Consider the following 19,970-nt stretch of genomic DNA (forward strand, 5'->3'; position numbering starts at 1 on the left):
GCGAAGGGGGAGGCCAGAGGGGGGGGGGCTGCCCAAGGAGGATGACTGTAAACACTGAGATAATGACCTGAAACACACTAACAACACAACAGTAATTAAGCAAACGGCACAAATGAAGAAACTCCCTGCTCCTGCACACTAACTACAGAGGAAAAGGCAGAACATTTTATTTGCCTTGTGTTATTTTTAGGGATAGTTTTGAAGTGTTGACAGGGAAGTAAAGTTGACGGCGATTAGACCGATCTCCGTGTTCCTGCTGCAATCAAGATAGCTATAGCTATAGCTGCTATTTAAAACTCAAACATTTCAAGAGTAAATTTAGAAGAACTGTAACATCTCAAACTCAGAACTAGCCTAGCATCGACTTTCAAGTCTCAAGAGGTTTTAGTGTCAAAACCACTATATATTTCCTGTGGTCCGAGTTTCTTTTACAAATATGCGAGAGATACGATGTTCTGAGACTACTTACCTCAAAGTAACACCACTTCTCCCCCAACCTACTGGTGTGAGCCGTTAGATGTCAACGATGGCTTATCGAGATAAAGACACTAAAACTCATCAGGTGTTTCTGCAGCAACAAACTCACCCAGTGATGGCTTGACTACAAGACAAGTGACAACCATCACTCTTTAACGTAGCAATGTTTTATAAAGAAAACTTTGCAACAAGCTACAAGAGTTAGCATCCTGGAGTTTCTAAAAGTAGAATGCAAAGCAGAGCTTTCAGTTTTCAACTTTGAGTTTCTGTCTGAGAGGTTGAACCAATTCTTCTGCATTTGTCTGCGATAAAAATATAAATCAATCCCTCCAGGATTTCACAGGCACTTTTTGAGATTGTTGTGGGCTAAAATGCCTGATTTTGCGAGGCATTTTCCTAAAAGTTGAGATGAAAAGTTGCGATTTTTTTTTTTTTACTAAAATCAATAAACAAATATAACTTTTAATATATAAACCAAAAATACTTCCTAGTTTTGTAAGACAGACAAGCACAACAAAAAATACCTTTATTTATTCCTTTATTTATTCAAACTGCAGGAAAAGCTTCAGTTTTGACGTCAGAATGTTTTTCTTGAGTAGCTTTTAGATGAAAACCTTTCCCTGTATTTCCAAACAAATCCTACTCACTGCTTCCTACTGTAGGTACAATATTTACTACTTATATCTACTCCACAAAACCCCACTTTATATAAAAAGGTGTTACGCTACAGAACAGTGGGACGGATGCTTTTTGTTTGGAAGAAGAAAAGTGAAAACTGTGAAGTTTTGTTGTTAAAACCTAAATCCATTGAACAAAAAACAAAATCTATGAAAAAACAAATTACCTTTATTTGATAAATACAAGCCACATTTCTTTCTCACAGCTCAATTGAAGTATATATAAAAAAGTACTTCCTTTAATTGTGAGAGGAAGTCTTCAAACACATTAATATCTGCTCTGCACCATCACTTCTACACCCACATCGAAACTCTTAGGTATGGCAGGCCTGCAGAGTTTCCAGCTCCTGCTGCTCTGGGCTGGGATGATCTATTCAGCTCACTGTAAGTAAATTATTTCTTCTTTCATTCTGATGCAAAATAATGTCATTTTTTTATTATGAAGATTTGATTTTCCTGCATGCAGCAAAAATAAATACAGGTTGTGGTTCGTAACAGGCGTACGATGAAAGTACTGATCACAGACCGCAGCAGCTTCTGGGGAGATTTTAAAGGATAATAAAACCAAAAGATAGACATCAGATCACAATGTGAGGTGTTCTACAGAAACTATTGTGTTCAAATTGTATAGAAGTATTTTAATTTTAGGGAGGGCTGTGAAAAAGAAAGTAAAGAATGTACACAAATAATCACAAAAACGTTTTTTGTTGTCATTTGTAAATATTTACTCCATTTTTACACTTGAAGGATTTTATTATAAAGAGGAAAAAGATAAAAGATAAGAAAACAAAATATCTTTACCAATAACTTGATAATAATCTATTTATATATTATAAACTACACTGATTAGTTTCCTCTGTGGAGGATTCTCCTGGTAACTTCTTTTTACTCATTATTTATTACTTCAAAAATAATTTCTAATAGTTTACAACTCAAATAATTAAACTGAGGAATGACTAAAGAGTGACTTTATTCTTCACTGATCTGTCGCTGTTTTAAATATTCATTAATGTTTGTCCTGTACTTAAACGTTAGACTTTTTCTTTTACATTTATAGAAACTCACGAACGATTTATAATAAGGAAAATAAAATGTTTTCATTCTAAACTTTTCTTCTTTTTAAGCGATTAAGGTTGAGATGCTGAACTCACTTTAGATTAGGTTCATCATAAAAAATAACAAGTTTCTTGTGAACTTTTTTGTTTCTAAAAATTAGGAAATAACCTTTAATTTGTTTGTCAGTCAGGGTCATCCCCACTGAAGAAGAAACAGACATCGTGATAACGAGACAAGTTCTGTTTAAACAAATATTTACTAAATTCTTAGTTTATTAAACTTAAATATTAAATGATGATGAACGCCTCATTCGTCATTTATTGGGTTTTATCTGCTGATTTAGAGTTAAACACAAAAACTTGTAAGTTTTGGGCGGCTCAACATTTCAGTGCAAGGCAGGAAGTCGTGGTTTGGTCACTGAAATGGTGAGTGTGGCTCTGTCGTGTTGTCACGGCAACCAGGTTTTAGAGCGCAGCCTCATCCAGATACGGCGGCCATTTTCCTCTTTTAGCCTGACAGAGAGGGCATGGAGGGTGTTTGAGGAGAAACATCTTTTATTTATTAAATTGTCTTATTATCAAATGTGATTTTATTTTAAAAGCTGACATTTTTTCCCACTTCTGTGTTTTCAGGTCAAAGTACCGGAACAAGTGAGTGATGATTTTTAATAACTTAATATTATTCTTGCACATCAAAATGTTGTTCCAAATCCTTCTGCTGAGCTGCTTCACTTTTACTGTTTCAGCAATGAGCACAAGTTTCATTCAGACGGAAACCTTTTCTCTGTTAAATTTGCTTTGATAAGTTGTTGTTTTTTTCTCTGAATCCCTGCCTTATCATGGTGGAGGGGTTTATGTGCCTGAATGATCCTGGGAGGTATGCTGTCGGGGTAACTTTGTTAGCTTTAAGATAATCTTAAAAGGAGAACTAATGTCGGCTGACTTGACCACAGCGGATAAAAGCATTCATCTTTATAATAGCACCAACCTACTTTAGCTAAACAATCTCAATGTTTTACTTTTTCAATGCAGAAAACCCCTTGATTGTAGTCCTTCCTCTTCTTCTTCGATGTGGTGCGTTACTGCTGCCATCAACTGGCTTCACCTTTTATAATTCTCTACTGCAAAGAATCGGTACCTTTTTGTGTTGTAAACTGTTAAACTGTTTAATAAAGATAAAATAAAATAAAATAAAAAATAATAATAATAACTTTGTGGTGGCTTTTGCATTTTGATGACCCCTCTGGGCCACCATATAAAGTGAAGCTGGAGCAACTTTTTCTAACCTCAGAACACAACAGCTTGAATAAACCAGAGGTTTTGTTTGTTTTTCCAGCTGCATGAATTATTTTAATATTACAGAAATGAGATGAGATGAAATTGAGATGAGTTGACTTTTTTATTTTTTAGCCCCCTCACCTCCACGCAAAGGCCCAGTTTCTGAGCCTCCCACCATCGCCTCATCTTCACTCAGTGGCCCAGTTTCTGGGTCTCCCACCACCACCTCACCTCCACGCACCTCGGCAGCAACTATTTTTATCATAGATGATACAAATATAGAAAAAAATTCAAATCAAACAGTAAAAAAGTAAAAAAACTGCATTGGCTTTAGGATTTGAATATGTATATAGTTCTTCTTGTGCATTTAAAATGTTTTTTATCTTCTTAAACTAGACCCTATACCTACAGAAGCTCAAAAGTGTGAGTACCTCTGAAAACACCACTCCTTCATCACCAACACAAAATATATCACTGATGTTACATGAAAAAAGGATTTAGTTCATTTTAAATCTAATTCATCAACAGGTTTTTATTAAGTCTGTTCTTTTATCAGGTGTCATAGATCCGAGCAACATAAATCAACCTAAACCCACCGGACTTCCTGCAGAGATAAAACCTGAGTTACCTTCAGACTGTAAAGATGTCAGTGTTCAGTACACCTGTTCAGGTGAGAGAACAGAATGAAAATTAAGGCAAATATGAGATTTGTATGAAAACAGTACAATTGTCAATAATCACATGATCCTAATTCAAGAGACTTAAATTATAGTCCAGTGTTAGAGTCACCGCCTGTTTCTTTATGTTCTTGTTGCTCCATCTTTGTCTCTTCAGGACCTGGAAGTGTCGACCTCTCCCTGTCTGATCTGGAGCCGTTCACAAACTACAGCTGTACTGGTCTGATCAAGAACTCTGATGGTTCCACACTGAAAACACTTCCACCTGTTGAGTTTAACATTGACTGTGGTATGTTGAGATTCACTTCATGTCAGTGGAAAGATAAAGGTTTTATCCTAAAACTGTTTAAAGTGAAGAACAACAACAGGTTCTGGGTTCATTGTTCATGTTTACTGTGTTCCAACAGAGCTGAAGATTGAAAACAAACAAACTGTAACCAACACTTCCATTGAGCTGAAGTGGGAAACAACCAGTAAGAACTGTGGTGCTGTTCTTCTAAAACTGAAGGAGCTTTCTTATACCTGCAGCTGTGAAGACAATAAAAGAAGTAAGTCAACATTTTCAGAGTTGCTCTTCTCAGATGTTTTTACAGCAAAACATTTTTATGATTTTACTGCCAACATTATTATAAAATGTTTGATGTAATCCTTTGTAAACAGAAGAAATTAAGATTAAAACAGACATGTTAATGAACATTAAAACACTGACTCTTAACTAAGATCCACTGTTCTTCAACAACAGAGACACATGAAGGATTTCAAGGGAAAAGTTTTCCTGATTTAATGTAAAATCTGAGCAACAAACCAAACTCCTGATGAACATTTCTGCTGCTTTACTTTTAGATTCAGTCATTTAAAGTCTGTATCTTCACCTGTTCTTATTATTATTATCATTAAAACAGATCTAAAACACCCAAAGGAAAGCAACAATCCATCTCCAGATGAAGGATCATGTAAATTTGATAAACTTGAACCGTTCACTGATTACACCTGTGAAGTCCAACCGACCTACAAGAACTTTAAGGTTTCTGGTAAAAAAACGATTCAACTGAAGACAAAACCTGGAGGTAAGAGACCAAAACTATCCTTTAAGGAAACTGATTGTATAAATACCACCAATATAAATGATTAAAATGCAGATTTATTTGATAGTGTGTGTGTTATATTTGTACAAGTGTATAATTTCAGTAACAGGAAGGTTTACGTTCATAAACACCTAAAACTTCACAACATTTAAACTTTTCATTATTTGAACCAGATTTACTCACTTGGTTTAAATTCTTTAGTAACTTTTAAATCAGTTCTACAAACTATAAATGTAAATTCTGTGTTATTTTGTCACTTTGGTTTAAAATGACCATCAGTTCCGACCCAGTTATTTGTCTTACTGAACTTATTAATCCAAAGAGTGACGCCTTTTAGAGCAGCTGTTTAAGAAAAGGATGTTTAACAAAGAACAATTTATTACCTTTAGTTAAATAAAACTAAACATTAAAATAATCCTCAGATTTTCCAGTTAGTTCTGTTTTTATAAAGTCTATATCAAAGTAAATAAATAAAAACAATATGAAGAATCTCTGCTTAATATTTCAGTTTAAATCCAGAAGATGCTTTAAATGTTGTCCTCTAAGACCCACAGTCCAAGCAGCAAATAAAGCTGAATTTAATCTGCATGTGTTTTAAAATGGCCTCTTCTCTTTTCTTCATGCAGTACCGGATAAGATTGAATATCTGGGGCTTGTTGCTCCTGAAAGCAATGAGATCATGGTCTACTGTGAGCCAAGCGAAGTTAATTTTAATTTTAAAGGACCTGAGAAGATCTTCAGAGCAAGTCTTAATAGTCACAACAAAACAGAACGAGTAAACAACACATCATGTGATTTTTATTTCAATGACCTGGACTACCTAACAGCCTACGAAGTGAAGGTTTGTACGTTTAGTTTTGTTTTGTTTTCACTAGAAAAAATTAAATTTATCCTTTGCTTGTTTTTTTTTTTGTTTTTTTTTACGTCTGATTTCTAAAAAAGAGGCGGTCTGTTTTTATAGGTGGTTGCTGACAACGGAGTCTTACAGAGCGAGCCCACCATAAGAAAGTTTAAAACCAGCTGTATGTACTGTTCACATGAACCATAAACATCTTCAACTATCTATGTTTGTCCTAACCATCTTTCACAGACAGTGCCGAAGCCCTTAGTGGCTTTAAGATCTTCCTCCTCCTCGTCATTGCTGTGTAACTTAAATCTAAATTTAACTCTGTTTTAACCATCATTTCCAGACCACATCAGCTATTACGTCAGGCTGATTGTCGTCCCCTTCTCCGCCGTGCTGCCCGGTGTGGCCATCTGCATCCTCAACAGAAAGCTCAAACAAATCTGAAAGTAAAACCTGTGCAGCTTTTCTGCTGAATGAATTTAAACCTTTTTATTTGATTCCGGGACATTTTCCTAAGCTGATCTTGTTTTTTGTCCACAGTGCTGAAAATGAAGAAACCCTGCTTGACTCAAGTGAGTAAACTTCTTATCAAATCAGAAATCATTCATGTCTAAATAGTTACCATTTATTAGTGACTTCAACAGTTAATATTCATTAAATACTGTTTCTCTGATGAGATATTTCCTGTTTATTGTTGTAGTTAATGCTGAGACACAACCTGCTAAATAACATCATGAAGTGATTTGTTGATGGAAAAAAGGCCTGATGGAGCTGCAGTCCAGAGCTTATAAGAACAAATGAAATTAAATGAATGTGTTTTTGAGCTTATAGCTGCAATATGTTTCATTTAAATAACTCTGTTTGCATTTACCTTTTTGTAATTTAGTTATTTCGTCAACAGTTTGATGTGTGCTAGAAGCTGAATTTTTGCTTTGAAGTGTTTCATTCTTATAAAAATAAAAGCTAATTCATGAATACAGAAGTGGTGCTGGATCAAAGTCTGTCGAAATGTCTGCAGTCACGCCTCTGAAAACCAAATTGTTACAGGAAGTCTTGATTCTTCTAAATGATAATGTCACTAATATGTCCCATGATCAGAGGGAGATTTTCTAAATTTGATATTCACAAAAAAAACCTAAACTTTCAGAACCTGGAGCATTTCTAGTCTCCATTTGACCCCAGACTAAATGCTGAAGATGGATGGAAACGTCCAAAAACAGTGACGGAGGAATGAGTGCCTACATGCACAGAGTGATAACATCTAACATGAGGTTTAAACCAGTTCCTGTTAAGACGATCATGATTGCATTTTTAGCTTCATGCTCAGCACTTTAACATGAAACCGGATGTCAGAAGTGAGAAGAAGAATCCTCCATATTAGGTACATAAACATTGCATAAAAGTACAGCACAAAGGAACGGTTTGTGGATTTCTACTTTCCTCATAATGGGACTTTAATTCAAGGATTAATAACAAGAAAAAGTGCAGTCAAAGTCAACAAAACTTGCTGCAAAAGTATTGGACATTAGACAAAAAAAAGATAACTTAGCAGCTAAAACTGAATTATGGACATAATTTGGCCAAGAATTTTTCTCAGCTTTGAGCAAACTATACTTACCACTGTGCTGGTAGTATCCATTATAATTTAATTTAGATGGAAAGATATGCACCTTTTCTAATAATAGTTTGGAGGATTCAGAACCTCCTGAACTGGACAGGAAGCATAGATCTGTAGATGAACAATAATCTCAAAGGATACATTTTTTTGCACCCGATTGTTTCTTATTAAAATATTTTTGAAGGGGTTAGAGGAGACTAAACCTGTTAAGATTCGTAATGAGTTAAAGAAGAGACACTATAAACCCGGTAAAGAGCAGAAAAAAACATTAAAGTTTAAAGCTTTATTAAATTCAGTTTGCATACATAGCATTTGTAATATGGACATTTCATTTGACATGAAAGGTTCAAAAAGCAAGTAAAACTACCAAGACAATAAATATTGTCAAAATTCTTTTCCTTTCTGGACTCATTACCAACTTCAGTGGGCATGCAGAAGTAAACCGAGTAAAGCTCAAAGAAGCAACGTCACACATTACATGCAGACAAAAAACATCAAGTTATAGCCAAAATCCTTAAAGTGACTTAGCTCTGTGTGGATTAATATCCCATCTGTAAGGATAAAATAGGAAAAGAAAAATTTCAACTCCATTTTTGTATGTAAACAAATTATTTCAGCACAGATACATTTTTTCTTATAATGTTTTGCTTTGGTTATAAATGCCTCTGGTGCTTCTGGTAAATACGCTAAAAGAAAATAATTAGCGGCTGCGTCCTGAAGCCGTCAGGACGGCTGTACCAATGAGGGGAAATCTAAACACCAAAACTAAAAAGCTCTAAAAAGTGCTTTAAAATCTACGGCTCCCAGACAAATACTACAGAATACTGAAATGTTTTGGTGTCATCCAGATGTTTTCTTTGGTTTGTTTCAAGAACATTAACAGAACATGATCAGGACTGTCCCTGAAGATGGGAGCTGAGAAGATGAATTACACCAGGATGTTTTAGCTTCATGAGAAAAAAGAAAAAAACATTAAAAACGGGACAAAATCATGGGAAATGTATATACTTGCAAACAAAAACAGCAAACACTGCATCATCTGTAAACCCTTTTATATCTGCAACTATCAACACATATTCAAAACATTCTGTTAGACAAGAGTTTACATTTTTTGCTCAATTATTTTTGAATCTTTTTACATGTTTATACGATCAGACGTTACCAGAAACAAAAGAAAAACAAGTCAGCAAATGTAAAGATTCATGAAGGGTTAACAGGCTATTTGATGTTAAAAGAGATAAGGACACTTAAATAGTGTTACTGCCTTCAATAAAATGTCTTTATCAGAACAAACTGGAGAGTCAGTGCTGCTCATTCGTGAAGCAATCCATCCCAACGAACCGAAGTTTTATCCCGTGGGATGTTTGTCATTTACAGTAAAAGAGGAAGAATCCCATTGATGCTTTATTTTCATTTTCACAAGTCTTTATATACTTCTCATAAAATATAGTCTTACATAGATACTGTATATATATACTGCTGAAAGTGAGTGACTTTCTCTTATCTGCTCTTGACGGAGGACATCAGGGAGACACTGTGGTGAACTCCGGATGTGGACGGCAAACATTTATCATCCCTCATTTGTTATTTAAAAGAGAAACAGCAATAATTTTGTTTTTAACGCCTACTTTGTGACTTTACAGACCCTGTGAAACCTTCCACTTTGTTGAAGTGGATTACCTTGCTTGAGCTGAGTGAGGAGGGAAATATGGAGTCATAAGTAGGGTAAACAGGAACGTAAAACTGCTTTTGTTACAGCATCAGCAACTACGAGGCTGTCAAAACAGACATTCTGAAGTTTTCAGACAACACAAAGGTGTCAACTTGACTAACATTCAAAGAGTTATGGAGACATTTGCCCATGTTCCCCTTGAGCATGTCTCCAGTCTATCTCTTAAATGATCTTTCCTGTTCTAAAACATTCATTTGACATAACCCTGCCAGGCTTCTAGTACCAGGGAAAAAAAAACCTGCAACATGACAACATTTCAACCATCAATTACTCTGTTTTGTCTCAGATTTGTTGTTGACAATGAATAAAATTTCCATTTAAATTTTAGCTAAAAGTTCTCTTTCTTTTTTTGCCAACTTTTGATGCGAGAAAAGCCATCAGGGCAAAAATTCCCCAACATTTCTGTTTATTGATTTTTGAATTGATAGGCACCCCGTAAAGCAGTATATGTGCTTTAAATAGCTTCTGGGAGTGTCAGCTGGTGAGGAAAACACGTCTTAAACATGTCTTAAAGCCACAGCAACACATTAGTGAGCTAGAATACAGCAATATTCAGAGGAAGGTCATTATTAAAGTTAAAGGATCGGGGATTTGTGATACAGTCAGGTTTTTCCTCAAACAATTTTTCTATGATGCAAAAATTTAGTCAGAAGTATCGCCCATGTAGGAGAACATTACTTTGATTTTATGGTACAATACTGCTGAGTTTAAAAAGTCACCAGTTGTTTAAATAAATCATGTTAAAATGGGTCTGAGAAGTCTGAGATGCTGTCAAAATTTACTCTTTTTAAAAAAGCTAATGCTAAATGCTAAAACTGAAAACCTGCCCAACAAAAAGAAATATTTGGATAGCTGAACTCGAGTGTCAGTCATTTCATAGACTTTCCCTCGACAGTAAACATCTGTATCATGTACCAGTTATCACAAGGAGCGAAACTCTGAATATGTTTTTATGGAAAAGGTGAAAACTGTGTTTTGAGTCCAGCATGGGAAGCAGGAAGGGGAGGTGAGGAGGCGTTCCGCAGGGGCTAGCGTGAGGAACTCTGCGTTTTTTTAATCAGCCCTGTGTCACGTTCTGCATGTGTTTGGCCACGCCATACACATAGGTGATGTCCGGCCTCTTCTCTGGGTCGGGGTTGATGCACATGTCTACCAGGTTCCTCAGCTGCTCAAAGTGATGATCGAGACGGGAACAGAGAAATAACACTGTTAACGACAATGACCTGTGAGCAGCTTCTGATAAATGAACGTAAGTGACCTCATACAAACACAACAAGAGGTAATCAGGATGGACTAATCACTTATTCGTGTACTGAGCCCACACATGTGAACGCACTCCCTGCCTCTCCACAGCCATCCAGAGGCATCACTTACACCTGAAGCCAAGCAGAGCGGCTGATTGGAGCAGACAGATAGGCATGCAGGCGAACAGCCACTGCCTTCATTAAAAAAAAAAAAAAGAAAGATTATAAAAGATGGAAAGGAAAGAAGAAGAAAAAAAAACATCTATACGAGGTTACCATGGTAACCGTCTGCTGACTTCCTGGCTGCCGTTGCGTGTAGATGTGCATATGTGCGTGCGCGAGTGAGAAAGAAAGTGAGAGAAAGATGCAAATTCAGACGGTCTGAGAATTAGTCGCACAGAATGGAGACGGAGGGCGTGCAGAGATGCAGATATGTAAAATATTCATGCGCTTCTTTGCATGGCGAGTGGGGTGGGGGGAGTGTCAGGTGGAGGAGGGTGGGAGCTAGCGAAGGAAAGTGGAGGGGCGGGGAGGGGGTGCATAGACGGAGATGGTTAAATGACACAACAAAGATGAGCAGCTGACAGTTTGCTGCCGATCCTTCAGGAGCATTGTTTACATCCAGACAGGCGCTGCAGGCACCCCCCTCATCTCCATCTCTCCATCGCCCTGTCTCTCGCTCTATCATTCCTGCTCTCTTCGCTTTGTCTTCCTTTCTCCAGGATGGGGGTGACATGTGGGGTAACGCTGAAGCTCAGCGTGGTGTGTGTGTGTGTGTGTGTGTGTGCGTGTGTATGGAAATAGAGCCCATGTTACAAATATACACTTGCACAATTTCTCTTGCAAGCACCAAAGCACTCATCTAGACACCACAGAGTCTTGAAGGGCCTCAGAATTAGCCTCCTTCAGCCTAATGAAGTACAGCCCATGGTATAACGAAAGCCTTTCTCTGCAGGATTTACTTTAGAACAACAGGAACATGAATAAGCACAGCAAGTGCCACAGTGAGCTGGAGTTAGTATGATGAGTGGAGGCCATGAAAATACAGACAGAAACTGTTTTATAAGTTCTAAATACTTATTTGTTTTATTCCCGACAACTTATAGATACCCATCCATCCAGCCTTCCATTTTCCTAACATGTTTCTCCTTTCTCCTAACCCTTCTCCAGCGTCACTGTGTGAGAGGCGGAGGACACCCTGGACAGCTCGCAAGTCAAGCTTCAAACTATAGTAAATTAAACGTACTGTTCTGTGAAAATAAAGAACATTTTCCTCTCCTCTAATATTTATTGCAAAGGTAGAACGTGACCTTTGGATATGCAGAAGTCATACAAACCTAAACTTCCTAAATCTACAAAAACAAAACTGATTGTTGTGTTCACAGACCTGATTTAAACATGATCATAGTTTGGCTTTACAGGAACACAAAGTTCATTTATGAGTTAATATGTCAAAGAAACACTGCAAGTTAACAACATAAAACTAAATGCATGGATCAGAACTTCTAGAGAAATAAAATACACAAAAAAACCTGGGTGGATCTAAAGCAGAATTATAAATGTAGCCGGTTTAAATAAACTACAAATAAATCCTCTAAAAGGACTTATTAAAAAGGAAAAAATATGCAGAAATCATCCAAGTTTTTATATTATTGTTTTGTAGAAAGATAAAATGTGAGCTTCTGTACATTTTTTTATCTAAAACAATTAAAAACTAATATTTTTTTTACAAAAAACAATCAAAAAAATTATAACTAATTTCGTGTTAATTCACAGAAAGTTAATTTTGAACTGATTGATATCGGTGCAGAAATATTTGCCAGGTTTGTAAAAAAGTAAATTTATTAATAATGATGTTTGTTATTGAATAAAAGAATAAAAAACAACATCTCCTGACATAAAAAGACTCTTCCTGGGTAAACACGTCATCGCTTGGGCAAAGAGGTATTACATGTTTCAGTTGGGAATGAAAAAATGAATGTTTGTTGAGGAAAACCAAACAATCAAACAAATCCAAGGATTCAAAAGGCTTTAATGTGCCTATAATAAGAGACAGGATTCATGCAAAGACCTCTGCAGTACATCTGTGTGAATGTCTAATCAGTGTCAGAGGTTTTTAGTGCACGGGCACTTTTCTAAATACATTTAGGAGAAAAAGACAGAAAAAAGCCACCCACACAAAGCCGGCATGCAAACACAAAGCCACGCACATTCAGACACATGTCACCGCTAATCAGCAATAAGAATATATTTAACCAAACTCTGACTAAATTACATTGTTGTGTAAGGGTAAGTCTTCACAGAATCACTGGAGATGATTAATTGAGGGAAACATGACACTCCAGCCCACTTGACAAGCATGACCGCATGCTTTTGATTTGTGCTTTTAATTTTCAAATGGTGAAAATCATATCCAGTCTTTTAATCAGGGTAAAATCATACAGTACTGTAGGGCAGACAGATGGGTGGATATCACGACGAAAAAAGAAAAAAAAAAATAGCTAAATGGAATAAAGAAAGAGAAACCAAGTCTCTCCGCTTTTAACAGCAGTTCGGTTAGTTTCTGCTTGTTTCAAAGTGTTCAGAAATCAATACTGGTGGCTTCTGTTACAAACACAAATCAAGTCCACTGTTTTGTGCCACAGCAGCAAACGGCAACAGATATCAGAACTAGTACTTACCTCTTCTGAGTAGTGATCTGATGGAAGAGGGGGGTAGTCGCACTGCTCTATCTTCTTGCAAAGGGAGTAGAGGTTCATCTTATCCCCATAGAAGGGACTCTGTAAGGCTGCCATCTGAAGTGCAGACATGTAAAGAAACAAGGCAGAGACATATAGAGAGAAAGGGGATAAAGACAAGAGGAGATGGTGAGAGACTACAAAGACAACAAGGAAGTAAAACACTCAAACTCTCAACAGGTGGTTCACAGAAGACGCTGCAGTGTGTGTCTGCTCAGCTAACTGCTCCTGAGGTGGAAGACTAAAAGCAGGATGTGTGAAACACAACAAGCATATTGGTACACTATCACCTTTCAGGTGCATCAAAACGAAACAAAAAAAATCCATTAATTTTCCTTTTCTCCAAACCTAGTTTGTAAAACTCTAAATTAAAGCAGGATAACAGCTGAAAACAGAAAGTGTGAGATCAGAGGGGTGAAGGACAGCAGCGGTGGTTTGGCCTGCTGGAGCAGCACACCAACTATTTTCCAGACAGCAAACGCAAAGAAAACAAAGGGAACAAAAGGAAAGATTAAAAAAAAGAGGAAAATGTGAGCAACGTTTGCTTGTGAGTGAAAACAGGTCAAGGATCCTGTCTGCGATTGTAAAAATAGAAAACCTGAATAACTTCTTTTAAAGACTTCTCTCTGATTTAGTTACAGTAATTTAAAAGGAAACATGCAGCAGACTAAGATTTTTCGTGTTTTTTAAAATTCAGTGCTTTCAGAATAAATACTGGTTATCATCACAGACAATATTAAAAGTCCTCAAAGACACACAGAGCTGCTAAATCTATTTCTCATAAAAAGGGACGTAGTTTCACTCATCAACAAAGAAGAGGAGGCCGAGACTTTTATTCACTAACAGCATTTAGACCCAATTTGGACCAATTACAACACAGCATCTCTTCAGTTTTTATTATACAATTACAAATGTATAGATGTAAATCCACATAAGTCCATGTGTTGCTCTGGTTTACAACACAGGGCCAAAGGTTTCTTCTGTACAACAGAAACAAACTTTAATGTGAAAAAATAAAATTAGGAGAAGTTATAACCTTTTCTTTATTTGCTTCTCTACTTTCATCTGCAGGTTGACTATGCTTTCCTAATTCTTTAAAATGTAAACTTTGAAAAAAAATATTCAAGTTTCAATTTGATCTCGATGAGTGTTCCTGAACTTTGGATGTTTTGATAATTGAGGGGGCGACAAACTGGAAAGAGAAGCTATAATAAGAAAAAACTAATCACAGGTTTATCAGTGGGCAGATGAGGTTTAACACATTATTTCCTCAACTATTTTTCAGCTGTCCCAGTATTGTTTTGGAGGGACTACAGCATGTGTTTGACAACCTGCTAATTGGTAGTGTGAAAACAGACGAAACCAAAGTCTCCACATAAGAATCCAAATGGATTTTTTAAATAAAGCAGCTTAGATAAATAAGTGCCACATTTTGCCATTTCAACTGTAAAGAGAAAATATTTATGCAATTGTAGGACCAATAAGATAATCTGGCTGCGAAATGGAGAATCTGAGGCTTTTACCTGGATTTGGGATTATTTTTAATTCTTTCCAAATGGTTGTCTACATTTTAAAAATATGTTTTTTCCAACTTTTATGCAGAGTACCAACTGATCACTTCATCAGCTTCCCTGGACAATCTAGATCCAGTGTAAGATGAAACTCATCATGCAGAGAGTAAACTTTTTCACCTTGCTGGAAGTATCTACAAGGCCAATCTACTGACACGTCCTAAAGTCTCCACAACATCACTAATATGAACGCAGCTTTATTATTTCACTTTGCATCGACGGATGTGTCAAACAGTGATGCTGCAGAGACTAAAATACTCTTTCCTATTGAGCAGATTGTGACAGAGTCTCTGTCAGAAGTTCCAGCGGGAGGTCAAGATGACGACAGCAGAATCTCAGTGAGCCATCTCTCGTCTGGACACAATTAACCATCATGTCTCCATCAATACTCTGCATCAAACAGACACATTAATGCTCTGCATCCTCACGAACACACAACAAGATTAGGAAAATGAATTACCCTCAACTGAGGGTGGAACAGTGGGTGTTTGACAGTGATGAGATATGTTTGGAAATGTGAATTTCCTGTAATTGTATTATTGTTGACACAAACATTAGTCAAGAAGCATCATATCTGTGGCCTCAGATATCAAACCTGACTCCGCAGTGTTTAAGATGACATATGGTCATTTTCACTACGGTAATGCTTGAAAACAGGAGCGTTGCATATTAATCAAAACGCACACTGACTGACTGCAGTCATTTTTAGACACGTGCAGCGTTACACTCAGGCCAAATACATCTAACCCGTGGCCGTTAATTCAAAATCAAAGAGTAGCGGGTAAAATATTCCACTTCAACAACAAGTCATCAGTTTTCACCTATTCTTTTACCACAAACATCTGAAGTCAGTTTATCCATACGTTGCATGTAAAGTAGTTATCAATCCTGCAACAGACTTTGGCAAACTGTTATTTTTTTATATTTACTGGAGAAGAATGACAGTAAAACCAAATATAATATATTGGCTATAACATAATATATTGGAAAACAATCAACTAGACATTAAAGCGATTGAGACAAAGTTTCTTTTACCAAAGTTAAACTTTTTCTTTGTTGCTTTTCTTTGGTTGTTAAGGCAGCTGACAATGACACCAAATTCAGTGCATCCGAATGCAGCAAAACTAGACGTTCTAATGCTTTTGTATATATTTTTAACATTTGTGAGTTGTTGTTTTTTTTGCAAGTTTAGCTCATACCCCTTTGTTTTGAAGAAAACTCCTAAAAACATCTATATTTTCAGGGTGAGAAAGTCCTTTTTACCTTACATCACAGAAGGACAGACATCCTCCCTCTGGTGTGAATGTGCAGAACTTAAGGGTCAGTCTAAAATGTAAGGGGAGGGAGTGAAATGACATTAAGCCCTAATTTCATAATTGATTCTGACATTTTCAAAGTTTTTTAAAAAAAAAGGCTGATTTGTTTCAGAAACTAAAAATAATTGTTTCGTATATTATGGATATTTTTAAACTGAGTGCAAATGATCCACTCAATGCTTTTATATAAAAACTAAAAGAAAAAAAAGGAATGGGCTTTGATAAATCACAAGATTCATTTTCTATCAAACATAAGACACACACAATGTACATTACTCAGTTCTAAAGCCATCAATACCTCATGAGGATAGAAGAAGGCTGTTCTCGATTCACGTTAACGACCCGTCACATCACAAATAATGACTGACCTTCATTAACAAAATCCATTTACAACCTTTTCATTGGCATATTTGTATCAATCCCTTTCATAGGAGACGTAGCAGCAGAAACAATGCTGCATCTCCTGCAATTAACTAGTCGGGTAATTGAGCCATTCACTGCAGCCTGTAAACCAGCACAGCAAAAATGGAAAGCTCAGGTGTTTCTCATGAGTAATTAGACAAAGACATCTTGTGCTTTTATTTCCGAATAATATCACTTTCCAACAACCGCAACGACAGCTCTAACATGTAGAAAATAGCAGACGACCAATTGGACTCTTCCTCAGCTCACTTCCTTTGAAGAAAAGGTTTATAGCTATAAAAGTGTGTTTCAGCATCTTGGAGAGGACCGTGTGGAAAAATGCTCCTAATTGCTTTGTAACAAACCAACACACCGTGTATGTTTTGAGGTGTCTAAGTGCGACTGTGCTCTGAAAAGCACCAATTTTTTTAGGAAGCCATAAGGGGGGGAAGAAAGAGTGAGACAAAAACAGACAGAGAGAGAAGAAAAAAAAAAAAACACAGGCAACTGCAGACACCAGGAGGCAAAGGGTTAAACAAGACCCCCTCGTATTTTCATGCATCTTCTGCTTTTGACAGATGAAAAATGTCAACTGTCCTGTTTGTATTTGCGAGTTTTTGCACTATTCATCTGCTTCATTAGTGCCTGCTGCTCCTAGCCCCTGACAGCTGCCGGCCCCCTGCTCTCAGTGTGTACACACACACACACACAAGCTTAAAGATGCATATCCACACACACACACAAATACACACATACAGAAAAATACACACTTGCTCCTTTCTTCAGCTTGTGTCGTCGCAGCGGTTTAGATGATTGACTCACTCTCTGACCTCTGAGGCCTCAGTGTGTGAGTGTGCGTGTGTGTGTGCGCGCCTCTCTGTTGGTGAGTGTGTGTGTATGGTTCATTGATATTCGAGAGACACACACTGCACACGCATGCCTGCTGTCTGTCTGAGGGGTGTGAGCTGCTGGTGGCAGAACACACACACACACACACACACACACACACACACAGACATGTTTTCACTCCTGCACTTCTGAGGGTCCTCACTAATCTAATGCATCACAACTAAAACCTAATCCATAAACCATCACCTAAACCTGAACACGTATCTCTAATCTGAGCCCTAAAACCAAGTCTGAACCCTCAGAGAACCTCCTTGTAGCAGCCATGCAACAAGATACCAATACAGGTTATTTGTACAAAGCTGAGCTCATCTTTACCACTGCAGTAAAATGAAATTAATACCACCTTAATGCAGCAAAAATGAAGCTCATATGAGCAGGCCATGTAGTCAGATGAAGAACAATGTCAGTAATCACTACGGCTTACAGAATAAGATCCGATGTTGGAGTAAATCAGAGTGCAAACAGTGATCTGTTTCACTGTCAAGAGAATATGAAAATCAGTGTGAAAAATCAATACTGCTCTGCACAAAAAGTTTGCATGTGTTTGCTGTGGCAGAAAGCAACAACCAACATTACAGCAAACACCAAAAACACAGCTTATAAAAACCAGCCTTTGTCACTTGTAAGGGATAATTTAGGTCAAAAAACATGACTCTGTGCTTCCTCCACATTAAAAGCCTGTATAAATTTCGTCATTTCTGGCTCTACAACGTCCCTCAGCAGGCGAGCACGTACAGTCCAGATTTTTGTGATTCACTCAGGGACACAAATACATAAAAACTGCTTTAAATTCCTGGTGGAAAATCCCTCCAACTTCTTTTCCTCTTCTTCTCTTTTGAACAGAAGGTTACCAAACCAGCGCATTACCGCCACCTAATAGACTGAGTGGAATACTGACGTAAAGCTGATCCAGAAAGTGCATTTGTGAGTGTTTGTGTGCACCAGGAAATTATGGTTTGCCTACACAAACATGGCAAGCATGTTTAAGGCGAATTTAAAACCCAGCACATGCATTCGGTCTGACCAAAAGTGAGCATTAAAAAAATTGCCTCACCTTTCAAAAATGTTTTTATTTCTTTTTCTCATAAACAAAAATAAAAAGACACTCTCTTGTCTTGTTTTTTTTTCCCTTAGTCTGACTGGCCAAGCTCGCCCCAGCTCATGCATGTAAAGCTAGCATTGCTGCACGTTTTAAATGTCTGGATGGGGCCTTCCATTTTAATTAACATTGATCCCAGTTTCTGACTCCGGTTTCTCTCCCTGTACGCCAATTAGAAGGAGCTACGAGAGGCAACCATCCTCCCCCCAGCCCCCGTCGTCCCTGGAGCCTCTACATCCTGGGACTGAAGGGCTTCTCACAACTTCTCATTTAAAAACACACATATTAAATTAATGACACATCAAAATAAACACCTACATGTTAACATGAATAGATGCAAAATGGATACAGTATATATTTATATATGTGTCTTTTCCCACAAATACATAGACACATTCAATTGTACAAGTGTAGACGGTGTGGTTTTTATGTGCCGACTGGTCCTTCATGAGTCTTTATGATGATATATTAATCAAAGTAATAAGTCACAATGAAGGGACAGTCATTAGACATAAACCTACACCCAGTGGAGTCATCACTGCCTTAGTTCAACACACTAAAAAGAGAAAAAGAAAGGAAGAAAGACATGGATGAGTGAGTTGAAACCATCAAATTGTTAGTGGGAGGAACCTTTGAAGATTTTTTTTTTTTTTTAAGAATATGTTCTCATGTGCCAATCTCACTGCAGCTGAGAGGAAATGTTTGAAAATTAGAGAAAAAAAAAACATCTTTTGAAATGAACTTTTTGTAGAATAAGAAAACTTTAACACAGCCTATAATCTCTGGTTATGACTTCAACAAAAGAACAGATCAGCACTTATATTGACTTAGGTGTAAAAATAAAAATGTATTTTAATAAATAAAGTAATGCATGTTAAGATATGACAGATGTATAAATCACTGCAAAAAGGTTTGAAACACTGAATACCAAAGATGTTAATAGCTGGATAGAAATTAAACCGACAATAGTTATTCATTCTGCAAGTTGTAAAAAAAAAAAAAATCCTTTAAGAACTATACAAAGAAATAGCCAAGGGGGCAGCTCATCACATGCAAACACCAGATGCTGGGAACCCAGCTTTTTGGGGTCTCATAAAACCAAGAGCAAAAACAAGACGGGATGAATGGAATTAGGCGGGAGGCATAAACACAGTCAGAGGTATGGATGGCTGGGCTCCATACAGGAAGGAGACACGTTCCCGTAAAGCTATTCACGATATAATCCTCCTCTAAGCTTATACCAAA

The 19,970-nt window shown here is 37.0% G+C and overlaps 2 protein-coding genes across 4 annotated transcripts in view; one reads left to right on the plus strand and one right to left on the minus strand.

The window, feature by feature from the left end:
- The first annotated feature begins 1,457 nt into the window (after window positions 1-1,457).
- Window positions 1,458-7,075, plus strand: LOC108234307. Of its 2 annotated transcripts, none has more exons than XM_017413388.3 (12): window positions 1,458-1,538; window positions 2,843-2,860; window positions 3,884-3,910; window positions 4,044-4,157; window positions 4,322-4,453; window positions 4,572-4,712; window positions 5,067-5,231; window positions 5,876-6,090; window positions 6,211-6,271; window positions 6,440-6,542; window positions 6,637-6,668; window positions 6,797-7,075. In XM_017413388.3, exons 1-10 carry the CDS (start codon window positions 1,475-1,477, stop codon window positions 6,538-6,540), a joined length of 1,038 nt encoding a protein of 345 aa, XP_017268877.1. In that variant the 5' UTR covers window positions 1,458-1,474; the 3' UTR covers window positions 6,541-6,542; window positions 6,637-6,668; window positions 6,797-7,075. The 2 variants fall into 2 exon arrangements, with proteins under 2 accessions (XP_017268877.1, XP_017268878.1); XM_017413389.3 differs by having other exon boundaries at window positions 1,460-1,538; window positions 5,106-5,231.
- A 907-nt stretch (window positions 7,076-7,982) lies between these two features.
- The window catches only part of nek7 (NIMA-related kinase 7), a 55,399-nt gene continuing 43,411 nt past the window's right edge, over window positions 7,983-19,970 (minus strand). Inside the window, exons 9-10 of one of the 2 annotated variants that reach the window (XM_017413547.3) lie at window positions 13,372-13,485; window positions 7,983-10,611 (exon numbers count right to left, since the gene is read on the minus strand). In XM_017413547.3, the coding sequence (XP_017269036.1) occupies window positions 10,504-10,611; window positions 13,372-13,485 (222 nt within the window). In that variant the 3' untranslated portion in view covers window positions 7,983-10,503. Of the gene's footprint in view, window positions 10,653-13,371; window positions 13,486-19,970 lie in introns of both variants that reach the window. The other variant, XM_017413549.3, reaches the window with a different exon arrangement.

The sequence above is a fragment of the Kryptolebias marmoratus genome, linkage group LG24 (assembly GCF_001649575.2).
Source record: "Kryptolebias marmoratus isolate JLee-2015 linkage group LG24, ASM164957v2, whole genome shotgun sequence".
Classification (NCBI taxonomy): domain Eukaryota; kingdom Metazoa; phylum Chordata; class Actinopteri; order Cyprinodontiformes; family Rivulidae; genus Kryptolebias; species Kryptolebias marmoratus.